A 12,644-nucleotide genomic window follows, 5' to 3' on the forward strand; every position below is an offset into this window, starting at 1 on the left:
CAAATCTGTCCGATTCCACAAAAGAAGGAAACAAACTCAGGTGAAGTTTTTGTCCGCAACATCCGAGTAACACATCTATCTATCTATCTATTATATACTAAAAGTCCATTAAACTTCCTACAAATACTCTTAAACCACCACGTGGCACTCCTAAAAATGCTCTCAAGCCACCATATGGCACAGTCTAATCTCACCGTTGAATTTCAATTAAATTGGTGGAACCCATTATTTTACAGACTAGATTAGATTTATATCTTAACTAATTAAAAGATTAGTATTTTTCCATTCGTCATCCCCTCTATTCGTCCGTATTTTCGCCCATCCCTCAAATCCCAATCCGATTTCGATTTTGTTTCCGTCGTCCGTCCGTGAAAAAAGTGTGAAAAAAAAATCAAATCTTTCCGATTCCACAAAAGAAGGAAACAAACTCGGGCGAAGTTTTCGTCCGCAACATCCGAGTTGAGAGTCCAACACAAAGAAAAATAAATCATCCAGAGTGCACATCAACAACCTAATGCCCGAGCGATCCAACGAAACTTCATCGCAAACATAGATACAAAATCCAATAGGACAATCTAGCAAAAGAGAAAACAAAATAAAAACTTCACTGAAAGCCGATGACGCCGACGTTGCCGCTGGATTCACTGCCGTTGTCGTAGCCGTCGGACAGCTTTTTTGGAGGGACCTTGGCTAAGCTCTTGTCTAATCTTGCATTCGGGAGGCCGTTATAGTATAGGTAGGGGCCATGAGTGTACTGTGGGCTACCTAGATAATCTACCCATGTGTGTGTTGAATTTTAGAGCTAGCGAATATTACTAGCCATGTGTGATTTCCATGAGGGGACGAGTGTACTGTTCTGCCTCAAGGCATGGGCGTCTAAGTTTGTCCAATACAATGATATTGTGCCACGTGGTGGGGTCCATTCGATGTTCGTCACTACGGCGCTAAGTTTAAGGCGTGGGCCCGCCACTTAACGGTTCTAGTCATATTCCAAGTATGCCTAGGATGGGTGAACACGTATCGTGCTCATGCAAGGTTAGACAATGCTTAATGTAAAAACTTTGTTGTGACCTCTTAGACCTACTCAATGTCTAGAGTATGGTGGTATCGACGGGTACCGAACAAACTAGAGCAATTCACATCATATGGGTAAAGTTGTACAAACTCTGCAGAGTTCAAAAAACTAATCGATTAGCCGTGCTCACGGTCATGAGCGACATGATGGTGTGCTATGGGTATAATCTTGTGTTTTCTAAATGCTTTTGGAACTAAATGTTTTGAGAATGATGATGAGATTGTTATATATGTGGTATGATTGCCTTACTTCCGGATTGGTAAGGGAATGATGCTTATCTATTTATGCTGAGCATGCCATGATTATTATGCTTTACATATTGTTTAAATGTTTTACTTAAACTACATTGCAAATGGTTTGTGAACTAAAATTTGCTTTATACTAAAAATTGAGACCACAAATAGCTTTCCTTTGACTTAGAGCTTTCATGTATGTAGGCTTGATAGTGGTCTTGCCAGTACATTAATTTGAACTGAGTCTTGCCACGTTTTGTCTAATATGTTTTGCAGGAAATAGACAGTATAATTTGAGTGATGCGGGTTTTGACTTCTTCTAGGATTTGAACTTAATGGGGTAAACCCCTAGTCGGTGTGCTTGTGTTGGGTAGTCAAGCTTCCGCTATTTTCTGATATATTTATATTTGGCCGGTCAGCCCATGTATCTATTATGTAGTTGTAATTTGAGATCTCTTTTGTCTTAGGGGCATTTGCATGTATTTGCTATGTATAACTATGCTTAAGATGAAAGTGTGAATCTAGTGCACATCCTAGGAACTAGATTCACATGAGTATGAGTTAAGAATATTTGAGATGTTGTAGATCTTTAGCCATCTTGTCAAGTCTCCTGAATGTGTAACACATCTGGTCACTGCCTTCGAGTGGTTTGACGGGCACATCTTAGGCTAAAATTGACTGGAAGGCTAAAGGCCCAACAATGTCTCCAATATTCTTCTCTCAAGGCGTCGGATATTTTATTATGTTTGTTTGATGACTTGAATTATTCATCTCATCCCTCAAATATAATGGAAGGTCCGGAGAGCCTACGACAACAGAGATCAACATTATTCATCTTCCTCACATTCTTTTTCCCAACAATTCCACTTTCATCACTTGTACAGTATTTAACATATACTTATCCATAAATCTTGCAGCAAAACGTGGGGTATCACCTATTTTTTTAATTGATACCGACATTGACTTTGGCATGACGTTTGATCATTCGTCTTATAAAAATTTATTTTTTTTAAAAAAAATATTTGTATTTTATTCTTACTTGTTTTATAGTGAAATAAATTTATGACTATATTTGTACTGAATTTTTAAATAAGACAAATAGTTAAACGTTATTTCAAAAGTCAATAGCGTCATTTATTGAAAAAAAGAAGATAATATTATTTTGGCACTGAATTATCTGGTAATTAAATTCGTAATGCCAACCTACTTTAGGGAAAAAGATCATTTTTTGGTTCACAACATAAAATGAAATAATCATGCATAGCATTAGTTGAGTTCCGAACGCCAACAATACACTATTGTTGTTGATGATGCTTTAGCTAGGGATCAAGTTGAATGTAGCAGCAAAATTTCCGATTTTATTATTGAGAGATCGGATCGGAAGGACAGCGATGACTTGACCCAGAAAGGGAAAAGAGAGAAAAATATACCAGCTCCATGACGATGACTTACCCAGAAAGATCACTTGACCTAGCATATATATGTGCAGCTGGTGCATTGCATCTTTCCCAGCTCCGATCGATCGAATCAAGGTGATCATCTTCGTCTCTCTGATCATCGATCGATCGAGCTCCAATTGCGATCAGCAAGCAGGTACATTCTTGATTCTGGCCTGCGTACAATCGGCTGTCTGGACTGTGTTCTCATACTCACTTGTTTGATTCTGCAGGGTATACCGTACTGACGGATCTTCATTCTTCCTCTTCAATATAGTCTTCCGTCCAGCAGGTGAGCAAGCATCTGCATGAACTAATTAATAGTACGACATTCAGTTTGTTTCATGTTCACTTCTTTGGACGATTGTGTTCAATGGTTATAATTAAGAGAAATTTTACATTCTTTGGGAAAGTACCTACAGATAGTTAAAAATTTTGGTATCGATAACTTCTTAATAATAATAAAATTACCCTATAACCAATCTGATGTGTTTATTAGACAGCTGCAACCATGCATGTTCTAGGAAATTAAGAGCCCATTTACTGTACTTGATTGATCGATCCTTCATACTGTAGAGGCGGTAAGATATGGTACAGTAAATCCTATGCCTTGAATATTCAAGTTTTTTATGACGGAAATACATTTTTCACCTTTGAATTAATATGTCATATATAGGAGAAAAGAAAAAAAAGTCAACACTCACAATTGCCATTCCTAACTCCTAACCATGCATATGCATACTAGCAAGAAATTAAGGCTCCAATGGCAATAACCTAGCTGTGTTTTTAGGGACCTACACATTATTTTAATTCTCAATTTTACAATATGTTTAACTAAATTTAAATAAATTCATATATTTGGGCGTCACGAAATTTATGCTGTAGATTTAAGAACATGTACATATATACTGCCTTTTTTGATCTATATATTGTGATGCATTTATTCGAGATTAATTTCACATTCAGGCAGTTCAATTACGATTCGTTTTTTTTTATTCAGGGTGTGAAATATAATTGGTACATTATATTTTAAATGTGTAACATCAAATCGTTTTGATAATTACTCCACTTGCCTTATGAAAGACGCTCCGTAGTACTTTTTACTGGCACTTGTAAAATAAAATCATTAATTTATTTTCTTATTATGAGGTCTTACCTGAGTAGTATTAGATTTGTACCAACCATTATATCAAAGTCCAATGAATGGTCAAACAAACTTGGAGCACCTTAAAGAAATTAGGAACTACAACTTGCTGATGATGATTCAGTTGGTCGAATACATGCACGTCAACTGTGTGTTAAGCTCACAAGTTGCTTCAGATATAATATAAACCAATGGATGTATAGTAGTTATTAATGGATACTCAAATTGAAGTAAACAACAGGATACAAAATGGTTATGCCATCTCATTGGGGTATAATCATGTTTCTCTTCTGACCCAAGCAGCCAAGCACTTAGCTTCGCTACTGCAGAACAGGCCATTAGTTAGTTCCAGGAAAGGGTGAAAATGGGATGGGTATTTCCCAACCACCCGCCCGACCCAAGACTCAATGAAAGAATATGGGAGAAAAATAGAATATCCTCTACTATCCGAGTTCGAATCCGAATCTATAAAAAAAAGTATGAGATTGGATACATGAAAACTTGTATCTGCTTGTATGTCATACATCTTATAAACTTGTATCTTATACACCTTGGGCCTCCCTGTCCAGGCCCGGCTGCCTCTCTGCTCTTCGCCCTTGCCTCCCTGCTCGGCACCTTCCTTCACCGGCACTCCATCAAGGCGCCTACTCCCGCTCAGCAGTGCCGGCGTCTGCTACTTCCTGTGGATTGTGGAATGTGTGGCTGTGAGAGGTGCGACCATGGTGAGGTGCGAGAAGCTACCCAGCACCACCGCATGGTAGTTGTTCCTGGATATCTCAGTTTCATTCTCTATCACACAGTTGAAATTTGGTGCAAAGCTGTCTTCTTCCTTGTTTATTGCTACTTAAGTCACTGATCTTCAATTCAGGAGGATGAATTACAATTTAGAGGCATGGACAACTTAACTATATCTTTATTATCAGTCAACAATAATATCCCAATGCATGTTTTGAATTCTGAAATCACTGAAAAACGCAGGACATATACTTGCTTTCTAGTAGTAAGAGAAGCTTATATACTTTTAATCTCTATCTCTACTATTATAAAAATTAAAAATGTTTTTGCCGGTACTTTGGTACGTTATCCGTGTACGAGTCGGTTTTTAATTTCGTTTGCTTTTGGAAATGCATTTCCGCATTTGAGTCGGTTTTTAAGTCCGTTTACTTTTAGAAATACAGAAGAAGTCGTATAAGAAATCTCTTTAAAAAACTCGCATGCAAACTTTTAGAAATACGATTGGACTCCTAACTGCACCTCATGATTCTCTCTCTCTCTCTCTCTCTCTCTCTCTCTATATATATATATATATATATATATATATATATATATATATATATATATATGGGGCACCATGGTATGAAATACACAAATTTACTTAAATTTTTCAAAATTTTGAAATTGCGAGTATACACCTAATTATAAGAATTCGATTCATACCTATACCTATCAACAAAACAACTTAAATTTAACTTTATTTCACAATCCATGATTACATACCTAACTAATTATATATTTGGATACTATATACTTAGAATCAAAATCTAACAAAAACAAGTTCAAATTCAGTTCAAACTTGCTTTGAACTAGTTAGTAAAGCAGTTAATGTTAATACCTAAACATTTTAAAATGTTTCATACTCATTTGAATTGGATATATACTCAAATTTCAATCATGATGCCCGGGCACCATAGAGCACCAAACAAATTTAATATATATATATATATATATATATATATATATATATATATATATATATATATATATATATATATATGCACCATGATTGAAATTGAGTATAATAGTTATATGGTATTGCCATATTCCACGAACACATGTTTAGGAGGTATGCTTCATCTTTGACACTGACAATGTGAATTATGTAGGATGATGATTTAACGTGCTTATTTTAAAACTCTAAAAATATAATAAATTATAGAATTATAAATAATATAACATCCTTGCATGATGTTTAAGATTCTAATAAATGTTAGTGGATTATAATGTGGTATCTTTGCACGACGAGCTCTAGAATTTGATGGATTGTAACTTTATTGTAAGATAGGATAATCACAAACTGTGGTTCTAAGAGTTTAAATCCAAAATCTACTATAGGTAAAAGTTTTACTAAATAATTGATAAGGGAGTTTTGCACAGAGACGTAGTGTTTGTAGGATAATTATGAACTTTCCGAATAATATCAGTGAAAAAACTACTTGTTTGATTTTCTTAAGAAAATGATACGTGGTTAGGAACGTGAATTACTACATGGATAGATGGATACTACCTCCGTCCTATATAAATTGTAATTCTAGTTTATTTAGCATATATTAAGGTTTGAGAAGAAAGACTATAATACTCCTTATTAAATGGTATATAGGTAAGAGTGGAAGGGTAGTTGAGGGTAAAATAGGAAGAAATTTGAAGGGCAAATAGCTAATACGGTCCTTAGAAGTTTCGCTTCGGGCTCAGTTTAATCCTTGAGGTTTCAAACCGTCCAAACAAGTCCTCCAAATTAATCATTTGGGTTAATATAGCCCTTGAACCCAAAAAAGTGCCACGTACGTGAACATGCCAAGTCATACTCGCATGCAGTGCTATGAATGAAATGACCATTCTACCCTTTATACCATGTAGAAAAGAAAGAAAAAAGATAAATGGTTCACACGTGTATGATCATTTTAGAATTATCACTTACGATTGCTGGAACCAAGCACTGATCGCGTAAATCACTAGTACAGAAAGGCTTTTTGCATACGGGCAAAAGGCATCTTTGCATGCGGTTGGGGCAACAGCATGGGAGAGAAGGTCTACAAAAATCACCCTTTTCGCATGCGGCCGGCCCAACCGCATACGAAAATCCCATTTTCGCATGCGGTTGCTTATACCAGCCGCATGCGAAAATAAATTCAGCAAACAAAAAAAATAAAAATCCAAAATATCCCAAACCCTAGCCCGCCGCCGCACGGTGCCGGATTTGTCGCCCCCGCCGCCCACGGGCGTCGCCGACACCGGATCCGTCGCCCACGCCGCCCGCCGTCGTCGCCGACACCGGATCCATCGCTCACGCCGCCAGCCGTCGTCGCCGGCACCAGATCCGTCTCCCCCACCGCCCGTCGTCGTCGCCGGCTCCGGATCCGTCGCCCCCGCCGCCCGCCATCGTCGCCGGCACCGGATCGGCCGCCCTTGGCGCCAGATCCGCTCGGGGCGGCGCCGCCCGAGGCGGCAGAGCCGCCCCCACCGCCACGGCGGTGAGGAGGGGATGGCGGTGGCGCTGCCGCCCGAGGTCGTCGTCGCCGCGGGGGTGGGCGCCGCCGCCGGATCCGCGTTGGAGGAGGGCGGGGGAGTCGCCGGCGACGACGGAGGGAGGTAGAGGAGGCAGATCCACGCGGGCGGCCGCTCCCGCCCACCGCCGCCGCGTGCCGCCCTCGGCTGCCGCCGCCGCGTGCCACTGCATGCCGCCCTCGGCCGCCGCCACGTGCCGCCGCCTCGTGCCGTGCCGCCCTCGGCCGGCGCCCCCGCGTGCCTCCTTGCCGCCGCCGCCGCCGCTGCCGCCGCCTCGCGCCGCGCCGCCCTCGGCCGCCGCCACCGCGTGCCTCCTCGGTGTCGCCGACGCCCCCCGAGACTTGCTGTGTCTGAGGGAGAGAGAGAGAGAGAGAGAGAGAGAGAGAGGGAGTTGAGGAGAAGTAATGGTGGAGAGGAGAATAAGGTTGGAGATAAGGTTGCTGAAATTTTGAAGCGGTGGAGAGGGGGAGGAGGCAAATCAGACTTCTAGATTAAAAATGAACATTAAATCTAATTTTGTGGTATTAAATGAACTCATGTGAAAAAGTTGTCAAAAACAAAGTTGTAGAGATCATTGAGATCTACCAATTTTTTTTTTGTCATTTCTCCATCCAAGTTTGATTGAGCTATATAAAATTTGAATTTTAAAATATAAGAAATTCAAATAATATTTTGAATCAATAAATGATTTCAAATGGAAAAGTTGTGAACAACAAAGTTGTATAACTTATCAAGATCTATAACTTTTGTTTTGGTCATTTTTCTATATGATTTTGTTTGAACAGTTTTAATTTGAATTTCAAATTATAACAACTTCAAACAGCATTTTAAAATACTAATTGATTTCAACTGAAAAAGTCAGCGATAACAAAGTTGTATAAATCATCAAGATCTATAACTTTTATTTTGGTCATTTTTTCATCCGACAAAGTTATTTGTAAGATTGTACACAAAATGTACATATCTCTTATATAGTTTATAAAACTATAAGAGAGATGTACATTTTGTGATCAATCTTACAAAAATCTTTGTCGGATGAAGAAATAACCAAAATAGAAGTTATATATCTTGATGTGTTATACAACTTTGTTGTTGATGACTTTTTCAGCTGAAATCAATTACTGCTTCAAAATATTATTTGAAGTTTTGAAAGTCAGTTTTAATTGATAAAATAAAGTCACAAGAAAAAAATGGCCAAAATAATAGCAGCAAGAACACAATAACATGATAGAGGATGATTTTAGAAACATTTAGAAAAAAAAATCATCTAACTTGGAGTTCATATGAGTGAGATACACTAGTTTCAAATTTTTCAAATTTTATTTTTGCATACGCCTCCTTAAGTGGCCCGTATGGAAAAATCGATTTTTCCATACGGGCGCTTAAGTGAGCCGCATGCAAAAATGAGCTCATTTTTGCATGCGGCCATCTTAAGAGGCCCGTATGGGAAAATCGATTTTTCCATACAGGCCACTTAAGGGGCCGCATGCAAAAATGACCCTCGATTTTTGCAGACGCCACTAGTTATGGTCCGTTTGCAAAAATCAAGGGGCCTCGTAAAGAAAAATCACTTTTGTAGTAGTGAATTCTTTTGCCGGCCGCCCATCCGCAACAATGTTGGGTCTGGGCTGGCCTGATATTTTTTCTATTTGTCTTTTCTTTCTTTTCTATATGGTATATAAGGGTAGAATGATCATTTCATTCATACCGCTGAAAATGCAAGGATGACTTGGCATGCTCACGTGGAATATTTTTGGGTGTAAGGACTATATTAATCCAAATGATTAATTTGAAAGACTTGTTTGGATGATTTAAAACATCGAGGACTAAACTGAGCCCAAAGGGAAACTTCAGGTACCGTATTGGCTATTCATCTAAATTTGAATGAGAAGGGATTAATAGGACCATTAGTACTCTATTATGACAATTATGAGACAAATCCAAATTCTAGAAATATAATTATTATGGGACAGAGGTAGTACATAGGAGAAAGCGAAAAAAAATGGGTGCTACATAGCTGCGTGAAATCTGCTCGCACCTTTTTCAGTACTAGGCCTCCTTTCAGTTATCTACCTTTGAATTATGAAAAATAATGTATATTTTAAATTTTAATTATGTGTTTCCACTAGATCTTGTTATAGATTGAGCCCCGGAGTGTCTGGAGTCTGTGCTTGTTGGCCCATTTGCTCCTACCAATAATAAGATATTTGGTTTAAGAACGCCCAGGGAAAGATATATAGTCCATATATATATAGATGGCAGCCAGTATATCTAGCACTAGTAATTCAACAGGAGGAGCACTGGACCAACGGCTCCTGGAAGCAGCCATGTCAGGTGATTCCATGTTAATGAAGGAGCTGGTTGCTGCCGTGAATCCAAGCATATTGCTTGTCACAACTCCTCAGGGGAACACCTGCCTCCACATATCCACTATCAGTGGCCACGAGGAGTTCTGCAAGGACGTGTTGATGCTAGACAATTCTCTTATCACCGTCGCAAACTCACATGGCGAGACGCCGCTGCTCACCGCGGTAACCACCGGCCGTATCGCCTTGGCCTTCGTTTTGCTCAGACGGTGCTGCGAAGCGGGGCTCAGAGAAGCTATCTTCAAACAAGATGAGAATGGATGTAATGCCCTGCATTATGCCATTCGCAACGGCCACAGGGACCTTGCGTTGGAACTGATAGCAGCAGAACCAGACCTGTCACAAGGTGTAAACAAGTACGGCGAATCACCCATGTTCATCGCTGTGATGAGAGATTTCACTGATATCTTCCAGAAACTATTGGGGATTCCTGGATCTGCTCACGTGGGATGTCATGGCCGCAATGCACTCCATGCTGCCGTGAGAAACGGGAATCCAGGTAAGAAGAATTGCATACCATACTGGAGTAGCTAGGCTGGCCAGCCGGCCGGGTAGAGTCGTTAATAATTACTAGTAATTAGTTATCCGTTAAAATAACCAGTAGTACAGGCAGGTGATCCTTGCATATATCATTTGTTTTCAGTTATTGCTAAAGAGTTAGTGGAGAAGCGTCCAGAGCTGGCTAGAGAATTCGACAATCAAGCGAATACTCCAATGCATCTAACCGCAATATGGGTAAAACTGAAGTTCTCGGAGCATTGCTGCAGAATGATTGGTCCTTGGGGTACGCCTTTGGTAATAATAAGGACGGTGTTCCGCTCCTTAATTGCGCCGCATATCGTGGCTATGTCAGTGTTGCTAGAGAGCTTCTGCATCACTGTCCGGATGCTCCGTATTGCGACGCTACTGGTTGGACATGTCTCCATCAAGCCTCGTCCGCGGGTCATCTGGAGTTTGTGGAATTTATCCTCGAGTCGCCGTATCTTCGGAAGCTTGTCAACATGCGAGATGGCATCGGGAACACTGCGCTGCATTACGCGGTGCAGAGGTGCGACCCAAGAGTCGTTGCCGCTCTTTTGTCCCATGGAGACACGGTCATCACAGTACTTAACAACACGGGAGACGACGCAGTTTGGGAGTTATATAGAGCCACCAACTATGCCAAGACATTAAATTGGGTACGTACGTCCTTAATTTATTACTCATGCTGTGCACCTTTACTTTACTTTTTTAGGTATAGATATACAGCTTTATACAACTAATTAACCCGTGCATTAGATGGACTATTACTATGTTACTATAAATATTAAAAAAAAACAACTAATCGTTACTAGATTTACATACTATTCATATACTCACTCCGTTTCACAATGTAAGTCATTTTAGCATTTTCCACATTTATATTGATGTTAATGAATCTAGATAGATATATATGTCTAGATTCATTAACATCAATATAAACGTGGGAAATACTAGAATGACTTACATTGTGAAACGGAGGAAGTACATATTTATATACCCCCCCCCCCTCTCTCTTTAATTTTTCCCCTCACCTATTTAATCCTAAACCTGGAAATGGTCATATATTAATATGAATCATAAGATTTAAAAAACAGTGGATTAATCCAAAAACTAAAAAAGAAACTAGTCATACATGGACAATTTTATGCTAAGGATTATCCGTTGTTCACAAGGACTTTCCTTTTGCTTACTAAATTTTGATTGTTCTTCTTGCATGCATACATAATAGAGAAATTCTCTTATGCCGTCCCCTCGAGTTCTTATTTAATTCATGTTATGTCCTCGAGTTTTGCTATACCCCCTATATACCACCGAATTTTTATCCGTTCTATACCTATTTCGTTGTTTTTTATCCCTTCTATACTCCCTGCAAGTGCTAGCTTCTTATAAACACCTAATTACATATAAAAGTGAAATTTCACTTATAAAAAAATATAAGAGGGAAAATTGTTTGACTAAAATTTTGAAGACCAAAATATTAAATTTAAAATAAAATGCAATCAAATTTGCTGAAATTTCATAGAGGGAAATTATAAAAATAACCATTTTTTCCTCCCTTAGAAACCAAAAAATATTTTTATTAACTTGAAACAAATCTAAAGAGATTGCTATGGGGGAGAGAGAGAGAAAAAGGTGAAATTACCCTTCAAATTTGTGGCGAATCTAATCAAAATTCACTTCGGAATTCATTTTTTTTAAAAAAACTGTAGTCAAATAATTGTATCCCCTTCATTCTTTTGAGCTTTTAAATTTGAGCTTATTTATTCTTTTTAGCTAGGACTTATGTATAAGTTATAGGCAATATAGTCATCTAAAAAATCTAATGGTCAACTCGGGGTATACATGAAATTCTCACTAATCTTAATTGTACATGTATCATGTATGTATGTGTAGGAGCTCTCACTCCGGAACTACCCACCCCCAACTCATCCAACAAGTGGGCCCACTTACACATACCATCCTATTTACATTTTCATCCTTACTTTATGTAAAAAGGTTAACCCCGGGAGTGGTATGGTTGATGTGACAAACCCTTATAAGTTGATTCTACCCTTACGATACTAAATATGTGCATACAATTCTCATGGGCTACACAGGTTACATTCTAATTGGGCCAAGATGTCACACACCCCTCCCCCCCCCCCCCCTTCCCAAAAGGATCGACATCCTCATCGGTCCAACTTACCCACATTGTCTATGAACTCGCCGCCTCTTCGCGCGTACGTCCGGTAACGGTGCCATATGACTCATACAGAGCCTACATACGTCATAGGCCCGCACACTAACCCGTACACACAACCGCGAGAGTCAGCTTTGATACCATTTCTAGTAGTCCGCTCTCCAGAACCGCGCAGCCCAATCCATTCAATAGGTGAGCCCACTTACACATACCACCACACATACACTTTCATCCTCAATTAATGTAAAGGGTAATTCAAGAGTAGTATGGCTGAGAGTTGGTTCCAACCTTGCTAAACTAGCAATGTGATATTGAACATGTATACACAACTCTCATGGGCCACATAAGCCAAATCATAATTGGACCTAGATGTCACAGTATGCATATAAGGCGCCATTTGATTTGGC

General features: G+C 39.3%; 1 protein-coding gene and 1 pseudogene across 1 annotated transcript; both read left to right on the plus strand.

Moving 5' to 3' along the window:
* The first annotated feature begins 2,096 nt into the window (after window positions 1-2,096).
* Window positions 2,097-4,820, plus strand: LOC127755653 (uncharacterized). The gene is made up of 4 exons (XM_052281345.1): window positions 2,097-2,186; window positions 2,798-2,901; window positions 2,978-3,036; window positions 4,458-4,820. The coding sequence occupies exons 1-4, from the start codon at window positions 2,097-2,099 to the stop codon at window positions 4,742-4,744; spliced, it is 540 nt and encodes a 179-aa protein (XP_052137305.1). The 3' UTR covers window positions 4,745-4,820.
* Window positions 4,821-9,425: 4,605 nt separating this feature from the next.
* LOC127755654 (uncharacterized) lies at window positions 9,426-12,166 on the plus strand (annotated as a pseudogene).
* Window positions 12,167-12,644: the final 478 nt, after the last annotated feature.

This window comes from Oryza glaberrima, chromosome 11 (genome assembly GCF_000147395.1).
Source record: "Oryza glaberrima chromosome 11, OglaRS2, whole genome shotgun sequence".
NCBI classification, from domain to species: domain Eukaryota; kingdom Viridiplantae; phylum Streptophyta; class Magnoliopsida; order Poales; family Poaceae; genus Oryza; species Oryza glaberrima.

Excerpts from the sequence above, each read along its gene's own strand:
- LOC127755653 (XM_052281345.1), top strand. The coding sequence starts at position 2,097 with ATGGAAGGTCCGGAGAGCCTACGACAACAGAGATCAACATTATTCATC. Across the intron at positions 2,902-2,977 it reads CAATTGCGATCAGCAAGCAG|GGTATACCGTACTGACGGAT; the intron begins GTACATTCTTGA and ends TTGATTCTGCAG. Across the intron at positions 3,037-4,457 it reads TATAGTCTTCCGTCCAGCAG|GCCCGGCTGCCTCTCTGCTC; the intron begins GTGAGCAAGCAT and ends CTCCCTGTCCAG.